The 14,097-nt window shown below is 39.4% G+C and overlaps 1 protein-coding gene across 1 annotated transcript in view; it reads right to left on the bottom strand.

Moving 5' to 3' along the window:
• Positions 1 to 3,581, bottom strand: part of LOC137255240 (uncharacterized) — a 29,957-nt gene extending 26,376 nt beyond the window's left edge. Inside the window, exons 1-4 of the mRNA XM_067792677.1 lie at positions 3,501 to 3,581; positions 2,217 to 2,285; positions 1,455 to 1,552; positions 492 to 587 (exon numbers count right to left, since the gene is read on the bottom strand). Coding sequence (XP_067648778.1) covers positions 492 to 587; positions 1,455 to 1,552; positions 2,217 to 2,285; positions 3,501 to 3,568 — 331 coding nt within the window. The 5' untranslated portion in view covers positions 3,569 to 3,581. The remainder of the gene's footprint in view (positions 1 to 491; positions 588 to 1,454; positions 1,553 to 2,216; positions 2,286 to 3,500) is intronic.
• Between the last annotated feature and the right edge of the window lie 10,516 nt (positions 3,582 to 14,097).

Consider the following 14,097-nt stretch of genomic DNA (forward strand, 5'->3'; position numbering starts at 1 on the left):
ACAGAGAAAGGGCGGTCTCTGAAAATAGCTAAAGTAAATATATGTTCTCGACTACAGAGCAATGTTACATGACAAGTCTTAAAACCAGTTTTACATTTCTGTGTTACGTACAAGAATCTGATAACAAGACATGGGTAAATCAGAGCAGGGGTTGAAGTCTACAATATTTTATCCATTCACCAACAATGGCTTTAATATTATGTGCTTAGCCCTTTTCATTAGTCCGACTCAAGTGAGTCTCGTCTGTCATGCTGGTATTCCCATATCAAATACTACACATCTATAGGACTTAAATAATAGATCATAACCACTCAGGTCATTGAGTACGCCTACAGCACGTGCTGCTGGGGATACATGTTCACCTCGGTTTGTTATTAGAGAGTATGAACTAGAGCCAATATAAGTCAGTCCTTGTGTCACAGTGAACAGGCATATCGTCACTTACATATTGATGCTTTATCATTAAAGATGCACTTAAACTCAGGTCCTACCTCCACTGCATGTGTTGCCTGTGTATCCAGCCCTGCATCTGCATCTGCCCGGGGAGTAGCAAGTACCGCCATTTTCACACGGGGGGTAGCAATGAGCTGAAGAACAAGCACATATAACAGCATGTGAGGTTAATTTCTTACTGAGGACGGCAAGGACGTAGTACGAGTATATATAAATAACAACATTTCGTCATATTTGTTAGTTCGTTGATTAACACCGAATACAGCAATACTATCTCACATATATGACGCCCTTTTAATTATCGATTCAAGATCAGAGAAACTGGTGGTTGATAGTTTGAGCAGCATGCCACGTTGTCAGTGTGCGGCGTTGATCATCGAAATGTCCATGACAGGATTTCTTACACATGTTGTCGTGATTACGCTGAAATATTACGACAAACCAAACAAATTACTAATAATAAATTAGTTAGCTGTTAGCTAGAAATATATATACCACAGTCAGTACAGACATAGTCATGAAACCCGACACAAATCTATACATCAACGTTTCTATTAATACAAATACAGACATCGGCGAAAAAAACTAGGGTTTTGTGAGAGATATTTATGTCCCATGCATCTTCCATTTGTAATCGATTACTGGCAAAGAAAGATAACTTGGCCCGGCGAGTAGAGTGCGTTTACGAGAAGTAGGCGATGCACAGCAATCAGCAAAATGTGGTTAGTGAAAGGGAAAGCAGATGTAGCCTAGTGCACATGCAGTGCATGACGATGTAATTGATTCCGAGCGTAGCTGTACACGTCTTCTTCAAAATACTCTGACGTGGTCGGTGGAGCAACTTCACGTAATCGTGGACAATGTGGGGCCCTTCGCTCACAAACTCAAGAGCCAAACGGCGGTACTCATACAGTCTAGTACGGGTCAGTTGTCAGATCTGCGCTTAACTCTATGTATTTAGCTGGCCTCATTAAAGATACAGGAGAGAAAACGGAACCTACCAATGTTACAGTTCTGATCTCCGTTGTGGGTCCAGCCAGGGCAACACTTGTAAGTCATGTATGTAACTGGTGTTTGAATTTCTTCTCGATCACAGCAGCTGCAACAGATTATATCATCTTGTGGTTTTCTTTCTTTTTTGTTTTGTTTTGCTTTGTTTGTTTGTTTTCAGATTTATAGAACTATCTCTTGTCCACTCTACAGTAACGATTTCGTCGGGTGTTTGCTTAGAACATACATCCTTTGTCCAATCAATACCTTCACATCTCAAAGTTATATAATTCTGTATTATCTATGTAATACCTTGGTCCCTAAATAAATAGTAGTCCAGATTACACGCATCAGTCCATATAAAGCCAGTCACCGAAGTTAATGGAAATTATATTACCCTTGAAAGCAAACATATATTGTACTAGTGTCCATTCAAGATATGTTATACGAAGCGAATGAGTAAGTGGGTGAGTCAGTGAGTAAGTGAGTGAGTTAAGAATGTAAGCCACCTCGCAATATTTCAGGCATGTCATAACTAAACACAAGTTATAATTTCATAACAAAAACAAGGTAAGTTATAAAACCCTGTCAACAAAGAACTAGTTTATCACAGATTTTAATTTAAACCTATTAATGAACTCAAAAATATTTGATTATATATTATTCATAAGAAAATGTAGAAACAGGCTACAGATGGCCAAAAACTCAAGGTAGATGCCCATGCTAGGGGCCAAGGGTGTTATACGAAGTGAATTCAATATTTAGTGACTTACTGCCACCAACAATGGTACGTGCAGATTGTCGTGCTGATGTACTGTACCGCTTGATATGAACAAACATGCCTGAAAATAGCAAAGAACGATTGTTAAAAAGAATTACATGCAACTGAATCTACTTTAGAGACCTATGCCTCTCCTCACACAGACTGAGCTAGCTGTAAATGTGAATAAACTTTTACTCAGTCACAGTAATAGTGGGTGAGTTTAGTTTTACGCCGCACTCAGCCATATTCCAACTATAAGGCGGCAGTCTATAAACAATCGAGTCTGGACAAGACAATCCAGTGATCAACAGCATCTACGCAGTTGGGATGCGATGACATGTGTCAACCAAGTCAGCTAGCTTGACCATTCGATCCCATTAGTGGCCACTTACAACATACATGGGTTGCTGAAGCTAGTCAAACCTGGACGTTCAAGGGTGACAGAAATTCCACCAGTAACATGTCAAACAAAGGACTCAGCAGTTCCCTCTAAAGTATAGACAAACAGAAATCATCACGTAATATGATTCATAAACTAACACATGTCCCAAACTATTTACATTTGACGAATATTCATAAAGAAAATGAATACGTTGATCCAGGAGTGAGTGAGTGAATGTAGCTTTACGCCGCTTTTAGCAATACTCCAGCAATATTACGGCAGGGGACATGAGAAATGTGGTTTATTTGATAAAGAAAACAAAATATTAATGATTGTGTTTCATACTAAACAGAATTTCAGTAACATATTGTCAGAACCGATGTAAACACAGATTAGTTAGAATCGTGTGCAAATGGGATTTGAAAGTTACTATAGCTCTATTCTTTATTGAATATCGGGAAAATACGAAACCTAAATTTGTAAGTTAATTTACCGATCTGCACGATCGGGACGCGACCTTCGTGTCAGAATTCTTGTTTGATAAAACTGCTTTTCGCATTACAGTATGAAACATATTGTGAAACGTACATGTATGTTTTGCAATGTAGATAAAATGACTCGTTAAGCGTTAACATGTAATACGCATGAACAGACATTACAGACATACACAACGCAAGCATAACCAGTTAACGCTTTTTAAAGGCTGAAGTTAAAATAATGTTTATTTCAAAAACTTGAAAAAGATTCAATGACAGATTCATATTTTAACAATGACAATTGAAGAAAAGTTAAAGGGTTGGTGTTAATTTATGACGATAAATTTCTTTATGCAGAATGACACAATAATTCAACACGAATCAAAAAGGCATCATTTAAACAAAGTGTATAGAGTATATAGGTGAAATCGCCTACCCGCTGTATTGGAAGGAATAAGGAACAGAAACTGCCAACAGCAAAACTACGTATTGTCTGGCGTCCATTCTCAGGTCGCTAGGGAATGGGCAGATTGGGCGTGATATATATATTGTTGAACAAGGAAGTAAGAAACGAATAAATATATGCACAAGGTCGGGGTCGTAGCTGATAAGACTGAGGTGTTTGGCAACCGTATGTGTACATGTGAAGGCTGTTATGCTGTTCACCTGTTTATCAGTCATGTTAAGGGCGCTGTCTTTGCAAACGGTTCGAATTTCCTCTATGCCGCCCGCCACGCCGAAGATCTGGATTCGATTCATCGCATGCGTACAATATGTGAAGCCAATTTCTTGTGTCCCCACGACTTGATATCGTTGGAATAATACCAAAGGCGGCGTTAGACTAAACTCACTCAATCACTCATTTTTTGCAGTGTCAAATATGAGTGCTTCATTCTTCACTGTTGTATAAATGTAGCAGCAGTCAGTTTAGCTATATCACATGTTCGGGTTACCTTCAGTAATGCCAAATATAATGGTCACCTTCTGCAGTAGCGTTAGATATTAAGGTCCTCTTCTTCACTAATATCAAATATTAGGGTTATCTACTTCAGTGATGTGAATCGCTGTTACCTTCTCCGGTAATGTCATATATCATTGTTATCTTATACATGTAAATGTAAATATTAGGTTTACCTTCTTTGGTCAAGTGGATTATTGAGGTTGCCTTTGTCAGTACCTTGGGTTACCGTCTTTCGTGATGTCGGTTATTAGGGTCACCTTCGTCAGTAACGTCAAATATTTGGGTTACCGTCTTTGGTGATGTGGGTTATTAGGGTCACCTTCGTCAGTAACGTCAAATATTTGGGTTACCGTCTTTGGTGATGCGGGTTATTAGGGTCACCTTCGTCAGTAACGTCAAATCTTAGGATTACCTTCTTCACTTATGTCAAATGTATATATCATGCAATAGTGCATGCACAGTGTATGACTAAACAGGTGGAGCAGTGTCGGGTATTACCGAACAAGCGGCTATTAGCGGGCAATATTCTATTTCCGCATTGTTTTATCGAGCTGCCAATCGCGACAGCCACTTTTATCTGCATGCCATGAGACAGAAATTTCCTATACCTGAAGAACGATCGGCTGTTCCTTGAATATACTTCAAAAGACGCAGTGAAGAAAATTGACGAAATGACAAGCAACGGGCTTTACATCCTTAACCCCTTGGTTGTCACAGGGACATATATGTCCTTCCTCTTCAACCTTCACTTTGCAGTCAAATAGAGTTCTAAATATATGCAAAGCACAAAAAATGTAGGAAGTCCTTGATTTTGTGAAAAACGTTAGGTTTAACCAGCACAGCTGTACAGTTTGTATGTCAGATAATTAGAGTCGGTAGCGAGTGTGTCCACCATGAGAAGCAATACAGGCACGACACCTTACAGGCTCACTGGACACCAACCCTCTGATTGTCGCCCTTGGAAACAATCGTCACTCGAGTTGCAGTGCTCTACCTAAGGTATCAAGACTGGAGGGTGCAGGATCCCTGAGACGCACTCGACGCCCTAAAACATCCCATAAACGTTCGATTGGGGGCGGATCTGGGGACTTAGCCGACCAGGGTAATGTTGTAACGCCTTGTTGCTGCAAGAAGTTCACGGCAAACACGAGCTCAACACGAGCGTGCATTATCGTCCAGAAAGACAAAGTTTCGACCTGCACTGTGAGCCATGGGAACGATGTGTGGTTGTAAAATCTTGTCCGCATACCGCTGACCTGACAACCAAATCGGTCCTTGTGATCAATGAAATCCCTCCCCAGACCATGGCAGAGCCGCCTCCATACGAATCGTGTTCCTGTACTGTGGCTCTCGCACAATGCTCTCCACCCACGTGATCGACCATCCGTGAAGCGCAATCAAAGCGGGATTCATCACTGAACATCACATTTCGTCAGTGTCTGTTCCCCCACTTCTGGCGACTTTCTGAAGAACCGGGCAACAGCATTCTGTGATTGTTCACCCTCTAGCATCCCAATGGCCTGCCATTTATGTCTAGGTGGCTTTTTCACAAGTGATAGAGGTTCACGTTTACCGTCAGTTTTATGGCCTACAATGCACGTGCGGTTCAGGATGCATGTGTATCACGTACAGGGGGCTTGTCAGTCCGAAGTGAATTAAAACCTGAGTTCGAATACAATCAGCACGCGACTTTTATGTGTCAATCCTTCTACTGTAAGTTCAACGTTGTGCCTAGTATATACACACAAGTTTAAATCAGTTTTGAATTCCTCGTGAATGTTCCGACTTCCAGCCGTCTTCCATTGGCTCCATACATTTAGAATAATCAGAGAAAGAGTATGGCAGAAAGAAATAGCAAATTAAAAATAGATAAAACGCTATCATTTGATAATTCATAAGAAACTGTCAAAGTTTCCGTGCAGCAAGACGCCATACCTGACGCAAAATCGCAAAAGAACGACAACGGTACTTGTCTGGCTTCTTCTGTTATTTACAATGTAAACGATAAAATCATTTAACAATACCCAGATAGCCAGATTCATTCTGATTACTTATATCTCATACTTATGTACAAATCAAGGGAAGAGTTCTGTGTACCCTTGTGAGCGAAGCCGCCATTTGAAAAGAAATCGGTCATGGGTAGTGATGTCATACGTCACCATCGTTGCACATATTAGGCAATTTCTTCGTTGTGAAGGTCGGCGGAACAAAGGTGTGCTGAATAAACACAATGGCCCTATAATTCTGATTGCACGTTCAGCATTATGATGTATATATTTTACGTATCTTTCAGACATTTTTCATTAAACTAGTTTCAGTATCTACATGTATCCTTGTTCAACATATATCATATGTGGATATAGCGTGTGCCTTTTTATTCTTTGAAAGCATTTGATTGTTTGAATGATATTTGCATGGGAAATTGACTCATTTAGTGTACTGTACCACATTTTAAACCTCTACACACACGAAGCCATTACTGCAACATGTGCTTTAGTTCATTCAATACATTCAATACGTTCGGACTAATATTGCCGTTTGATATGAACGGGTTAATTAACAGTGATTTAATTCATCCTTCTAAGTATAACTGAGTATAATGAAAGTAATTGATACATTTTATGAAATGTAGAGACACATATATTTAAAGGAATTGTCTTGTTCTTTGAATTTGTGTGTCGTTTTTTATATTTGAGTTGAGTCCGGTTTTACGTCACATAGGCATTATTCGAGCCTTATAGTGACGAGATTAAGTTTGCATTCATTACCATGTCTTAAAGAACAATTATGAAAATTGATTGACCGGGTGTGAGTTTGTCAAAACGTTTTATGATGTTATGATTCATTACCATTGTTTCCGATGTTACAATCGATTCAAATTCGATTAAAACATATTTTGATGGTAGGATATCTAACTCAAACAATATTTATACGAAAATTGTTTACAAATATATAACCAGGTCCTGTCTTCATTTCTACACTGATATGAAATCGTTCAAATGACTTTCGACAGCTTATTGCAGTAAAAACTTAAATTCCCCCCTCAAGCTTTGTTCATGACAGGCTCCATACTTTACAATATCTACTAACAGGTTTTGACATATTACAACTATGTTCAATGACATCACTCAGGCATTCTTGAGTCACAAATATGCGACTTAGCAAGCCCTTTTCATTCAAATGTGTCCTCTTTGACTTACTACGTTATTCAACGTCACTTAATACATAAAAAGGAAACAAGTAGGGTTTCCTCTCTGGGGGAGGTTTGCAAACTTTCTCTTTAAGAATGCGAGTTTTTGGCTGAGGCTTTGCAGAGGTTTTGGCCTGAAAGTGTGGGACACAGACACTGAGAATGAATATTGGTGAATCGGTATTTCTTGGTTTGAATTGTAAACACATTAAAACAATAATTTGATGTTTTATCATTGGTAAAAAATAAAATTTCTCGTAAAATTTCCTGTAGGATTCATAGCTTTGTCCATCTCTTTAGCTAGTGCAAAAGAAACAAATTGTTCTGTTCTGTGTGTAAAATGTGGGATCAGGCGTGGGTAACATTGGGTGGTTGGGTGGTTGGGTGGTTGTGTATGCTATATTTTGAACAGAAATGAAGGAATATTTCTTCTGTGTTCAAGGCTGCTTTATATCAAATTACTGTATATCAATATGGAATCAAACTGACATCGCTAACTTACACTTACGTTGAATCATGTGTGGATTTTAGGTGTCTATTTTATTGATCAATGTTTATGAAGACGTTTAATCAGGTGGCTACGATCAATACTCAAAGGGTTTTGTGCTTGTCAACAGCTGTTCACACAAGAATCCCCAGCGACGTGGCTTAACTTTGGTTGGGGCGGCTGTAACCAGAGTCTTTCAAAGTTGTACGTGGCACTGTCATGTGATGAATCGCTCATGACTTTGCTCTTCATAGAACAAGAAAGTCCCTCCGCTGTACGCACATATGAAAGAGCTGTTAACTGGTATGTAGCTGCTCAGCGCCACACCTGATACGTTTCTTTATACCACGTGAAGTGTGTTTGACTTATGCTTATATGCGCAAATTGCGTAAATATGCCGGCATAAATTATTTCATATGATGCGTCTATGACAGCACTTGAATGGTACATGTGTGACTTGTTTTACTTGCATGGTTACGGGAGAATGTTATCATCACTAAGTGCATGTTGAGATAACACATCAAATAACATCAAATGACCTTGTTTGCAACGACATGCATGCTCTAATACATGTATAATATATGGGCTATGGTTACACTATTACACTATATCGTGATACGTTAGAATATTAAGGTAAGGCCACGCCACTATGAACAGTACATCATCGTTTTATTTTTCATTCTTTCTAAAATTACAATATAATGACGTTTATTGTTTATTCGGAACAAAAACTTCAAGATATCGTAAGCAAACCTACATGAATTCCTTTTACCCATAGCATCGAGTGCAAAAAATGCGCTGAACCTGTACTTTTCATTTATTGGTCTGTTTCTTCTGATTTTCAAAGCCACACTCAAAATTATTCCCGCTGTATATTGGAACGGACTGAATTCTAATTTCAGTAAACACCTGGAGAACAGGGTACATAATATGAACGAAATGACAGCACTTGTGCATAATCAGCCTGGAATAGCCCGACATCAGTGTTCTGAAATGTCATTGTTCGGAATAGCCTGACGTCACTGTTCGGAATAGCCTGGCAGAGCCGACAAGAGTGCAAAATCTGACAATTTGATGGTGTCAAATATTTGCCTGAAACAGCTACTAGCTGGGGTTAACTCGTCTTCATACGTGAATATGATTCACATTGAGAGGTTCGTTGTGTGTATTAATTTTTGTTATGTGTGACAAAACACGGTAGGAAATGAGATGTGGTGTTAGCTGTTCGGCAATACTCGAGACTGTATGTCGATATATGCATTTGAATAATAACGTAGAACTGTAAAAATGTAGTTTTGATATATTTTATTGTCTCAGCCAAGCGCTATTGAAAGAATTTTCTCTGAAATTTTCCCAGGTGACAATCTCTTTTCAGGAATGAAAACTGTACATCTGCGATTACAATAGAAATATTAAACGCTGAACTCCATATTTCTAACTACCTTTAAGAACCTGAGCGACTAAAGCTTAATATATACAGGTAGCCGGCAGTTTTATCAGCTTGTTCAAATATTACTCAAGGGTTGTGCTAGGAAGAGATTGCTCGGGGATTTCATCGGCCAAGGGCGTTTCATAAAAACGTGCTAACCGTTTTGAGGGGCGATGGGGGTAGCCAAATATTTACAGATTTGCATCGTCACATCAAAGGCCCCAGTTTGATTCCACTTGTAGACTTCAGTGCGCCTAGGCAGGATCTGACATACTATACATTTATAGAGTTCAAATCACTCTGCTTAAGTGGCACTGTGGTAATTCTTGGACAAATATGAATGTGTTTTAATGACCACTTCACTTACTGAATGTGAGGATGTGTCTATTCGTGGTTGGCAACCTCTAGTTTTTCCTGGTGGGGGATGGCCTGGTGACAGAGTTAAGTTACAGACCCTAGATTTTCGAAACTGTCTCACAGCTAAGGCGGTCTAAGGCCTTATTAATGTGGAGCCCTTCACTCTGTGCCTTCACATTTAGGGGCCTCGTGAAGGTCCCGCGGTAAAAGGTCTCGGGGTAGAATACCCGTGAAGGTCCGGGGTAGAATAGGTCTTCGGTATCCCATGCTTACCATAAAAGGCGACTGTGGTTGTCGTAAGAGGCGACTAACGGGATGCGGTGGTCAGGCTCGCTGACTTGGTTGACACATGTCACTGGTTCCCAATTGTGCAGATCGATGCTCATGTTGTTGAACAGTGGGCTGTCTGGTCCAGACTCGATTATTTACAGACCGCCGCCATATGGCTGGAATGTTGCTGAGTGCGGTGTAAATCTAAACTCACTCAGACACTCACATTTAGGTTCTGGATCCTGATTCATGCGTGTTGGATGGATGTATGCGTGTATGGATGTAAAAACCCAAACACTCAACAACAAATACCCAACTTAGAGGAGATACAGCTTTCTTGATTGCGTCATTTTCACATCCCCCAGTTCAGATGTTGTACTGTCTTTGACGCTGATACAATTTGTGTCATTCAACAACACTACAAGCATGACATCAATACTCAGAGGGATCTTCCATTTTCTATCTCAAATGCTACGAAGGAATCCTCATAAATACGATTCGTAACCTGCCCTGTTTCTAGAGAAATTTAAAGTCCCAAATCAGTCGAAACATGTAATGAAATACATTCTCCAACGGCACATGTCAGAACGGCCCTTTTCGCGAACTTCTTCTGGCCACTGAAGTTACTGAATCTGTTTAGTTTCACGCCGCACACAGCCATGCTCCAGATGTTTGGCGGCGGTTTCTAAATAATCAAGTCACCAACATCATCAATCAAATGATCAGCATCATCTACATCAATCTACGCAACTGGGATACAACCTGGCAACCAAGTCAGCGACCCTGTCCACACAATCTCGTTCGTCACCTCTTACAGGCATGGGTTACTGAAGATCAATTCTGTCTCGGATCTTCACGGATCGCACTATGTGCCCATTTGGGGGATCGAACCCGACCCTTCATCATGACCAGGTTAACCTACACTGTTTTTGCTAACTGTATGTAGCCAAGTTGGATGTATATCATTCCTTCATATGTTGGTGAGTTTAATAGAAACTATCCACAAATTATAATCAAGGAGGACAAAAAGTATCTCGTAATAACAGTTTCATATGATGAAATCTCGTACCGCTGAAATGCATAGGTTGCGCGTAACCTCTCTCTACTTAAAGCCAACCGATGACTATATGAATGAGAGAGTATCATTTTACGCCGCCTTTAGCAATGTTTCATCAATATCACAGCGCGGTATAAAGGACATGAGCTTCACACACTGTACGAACTCCGTGACGAGACACGTTGACTTTAGGCTATCCATCCGCTTCGTTCAAGACCACGTATATTTTTGTACTGGTTGTACATTACTACACTCGTGTCGAGTAGGCCGTCTAGTGTCCCCGTCTACAGGCGGTTTTTGTCGCACCAGATAAGGGGTTGAGTCACCGAGTGTGCACTCACCTGCCAGCAAACATGTATTAGCTGAGAAACAACTCAAATTCAAGTTGGTTATGGTGAAATAATCTCTTTACTGCATCCAGGAGTATTTTTACAGGGATGCGAGTAGCCTAGTGGTTAAAGCGTTCGCTCGCCACGCAAAGGTACTGTTGATCAACCACGTCATGCCGGAGACACGGGTTCGATCCCTCATATGGATATGAAGCTTGTGTTCCCCGAGCTGACAGTGCTGGAATATTGCTAAAGTGGGCCTAAAACTCACTGTCACATACCGCGAATATCCCAAAACATGAAAGATGACATCCTTAAGTAGCGGTCGGTGATGAAGATGAGTGAGTGAGTGAGGAGTTAAGGTTTGAAGTCACATCGGCACCATTTTAGCCATATCGTAACTAAAACAATGTACAGGCTCAGAGTGATTAAAAATTAAATTATAAACTTCTGCCAAAGAAGGACAGTAAGACAGTATATCACGACAGTTAGATTTTTAAAATTCGTAACAAGAAGACACAGTCATCCAATCCAATGACCTCCAATTACAGCCTATGTCACACTTGTTGCCATGGAAACGCGGAAAATATTTTATTAAGAATACCCAAAATGCCAAAAAGATCTATCTATGTGCCAAGTTTGTTGAAGAAATATTGAATGGTTTTAAAGTTCTGCCCCGGAAAAGATAAATGTGCACGGACGGACGGGGTGCATTTTGATGGGGATAATTAAATCTTAAACAGTGTAACAATAGAGGGCAATACAATATAAAAACGGTCTAAAGATCGCCAACAACAGAAAGAACATCACCATACCAGGGATCATGGGGACTTACTAAACCTTTGCTATCTGCATGGACGCTGGTTGGATTTACACCATCCCTTCAGTCCCTGGCGATTGTCGGAAAATCTAACCATTATTTAGAGAACATACATACTACGAGTAAGAATGATAGGAGGTTTAAACTGACCTTGAATGCTTTGGGACGTACGTACGATGACGATTAGGCATGACAGACTGGAAGAAGTTTTTTGAAACATTATATATTTGATGCTAACAGTGAAACTCCTATTATTTTTTGCAAAAGAAAATTAGATGGGATAATCAAAACTTGAGAAAAATCTAGACCGGAATCATTAAAGGCAGTTGTGTTTCGGCTTTCTGGGAGGGAAAATAGTCAGTGGTGTGCTTACAGCTTACAAAATTCGACTTAGACACCCTCACTCTGTGTTTGTAGTCTTGTGTGATGTGGAGGTCGGTTCAGGAAGCAGAGTATATGCTAGCATCTGGTTGTAAAGATTCGTTGGGTACCAGGAAGAAGAACCTTTCAGTTGGCAAACATTACGATAAGCGATGACATTGTACGTTGAAGTACAAGGTAAACTCTTCAACACGAATGCTATGTAAACTGCAGTTTGACTGAATCGTCAGCGCTGACATATCCAGATTAGGAAACTTCCTTATAGTAATACTCTTGATGCTATTGAGATAACAAAATCGTGATGTCTCGTCAAGGACGTTGAGGTAGTGTTAAATTATTGTCCCCCTTAAACGTAAGTTCCCATACATTGAAATTAAATTAGAACTGGCCACCTTTTTAATTGTTGAATATGTGTCTTTTTCATGTATGAAAAACTGCTAACGGCGGCAGGGGTGGTGTAAATCCAGTTAAGGTCCATGCAGAAAGCAAAGGTGCTGTAAGGTTACTTGTCCCTCAGTACGGTGATCTCCCTTCAGTTGTTGCCAATCTATAGCCTGTTTTTTTATATATTGTGTTAAATTTGTCACTTATAGTTACAAGTTTGGATTTAAGTACAAGTTTTCAGTGTATTTCTGTAATAATCTTGTTTTATATTGTTCTTATATTGTAACATGTAACTTTATTTTTGTTATTTGTCCATCTATAATTTTACATCTTCCTTAGTCACGATAAGGGTGAAATACTGCCGATGAGACTTTAAATATTGATTCTGTTATTCACTCACTCCCGATCATTACAGTAAATACACAATGTTGCTGTAATATATACTCTGTACGAGAAACAAGTGAGTGAGTGAGTTAATATTTAACGTCACATGGGCAATATCTCAGCCATATCGTGACGAGAACATTTGACAATGAAAAGGACTATATGTATGTTGTAAAACCTGCCGACGGAGGACAGTAAAACGACTAGAATATCACAATTTGAATTATAACTAGCGTGGAAAGTTAAAATTTACATCACTATCTGGACAAAACAATATAAAAACAGGCTATAGATCTCCAACAACGGAAGGCAGATCACCAACGAGAAACGAGAAAATAAATACTTATATCTCTCCAGCCTACGAACTGTAGAGTATTTGTTTTATATAATTTGTATAAGTATTTGCTTTTCTCTTTTGATTCCAAGTATTTTAGTCTAAAAAGTCATTAAATTACACGAGCTTTTAGAGTTTATCCCTAACCCAACCCTTAAACCACACGTGTTTCATAGACGTGCTAAATAAGTTATTACTGAATCATTTCATGACTATGTTCAATTTAGTATAACAACATATTGAATGATTTGTGGCACCACATATCATCAGTAATTTGCGCACTATTGAGGAAAATAATGTAAATGTAAGGTAATGAAATTCCTGTTTCCTTTCTTTTGCCACTGGCCATTGTCAGGACTCAGGACATCATATATGATAATACGAAGAGATCAATAGAAAACGTTTCCAAATTCCAATATGTTGCTTTATTATTTGGTGTAAATATCACTAAAATGCAATTATATGACCAATAAAACAATACACAGGAAATACGTTTGAAAAAAAGAAACTTTGAACAAAATTGCGTTACGCTGTCATCTGTAGTGAATAGTTAAAACGGAATGAACATGTGTCATGCCATTGTGTATCGCCCTAAGCTGAAACCTATGACTGTTTGCTCTAAAACGCCACATCAATGGTACTCCACATGC

This window comes from Haliotis asinina, chromosome 11, assembly GCF_037392515.1.
Source record: "Haliotis asinina isolate JCU_RB_2024 chromosome 11, JCU_Hal_asi_v2, whole genome shotgun sequence".
In the NCBI taxonomy this organism is placed as follows: Eukaryota; Metazoa; Mollusca; class Gastropoda; order Lepetellida; family Haliotidae; genus Haliotis; species Haliotis asinina.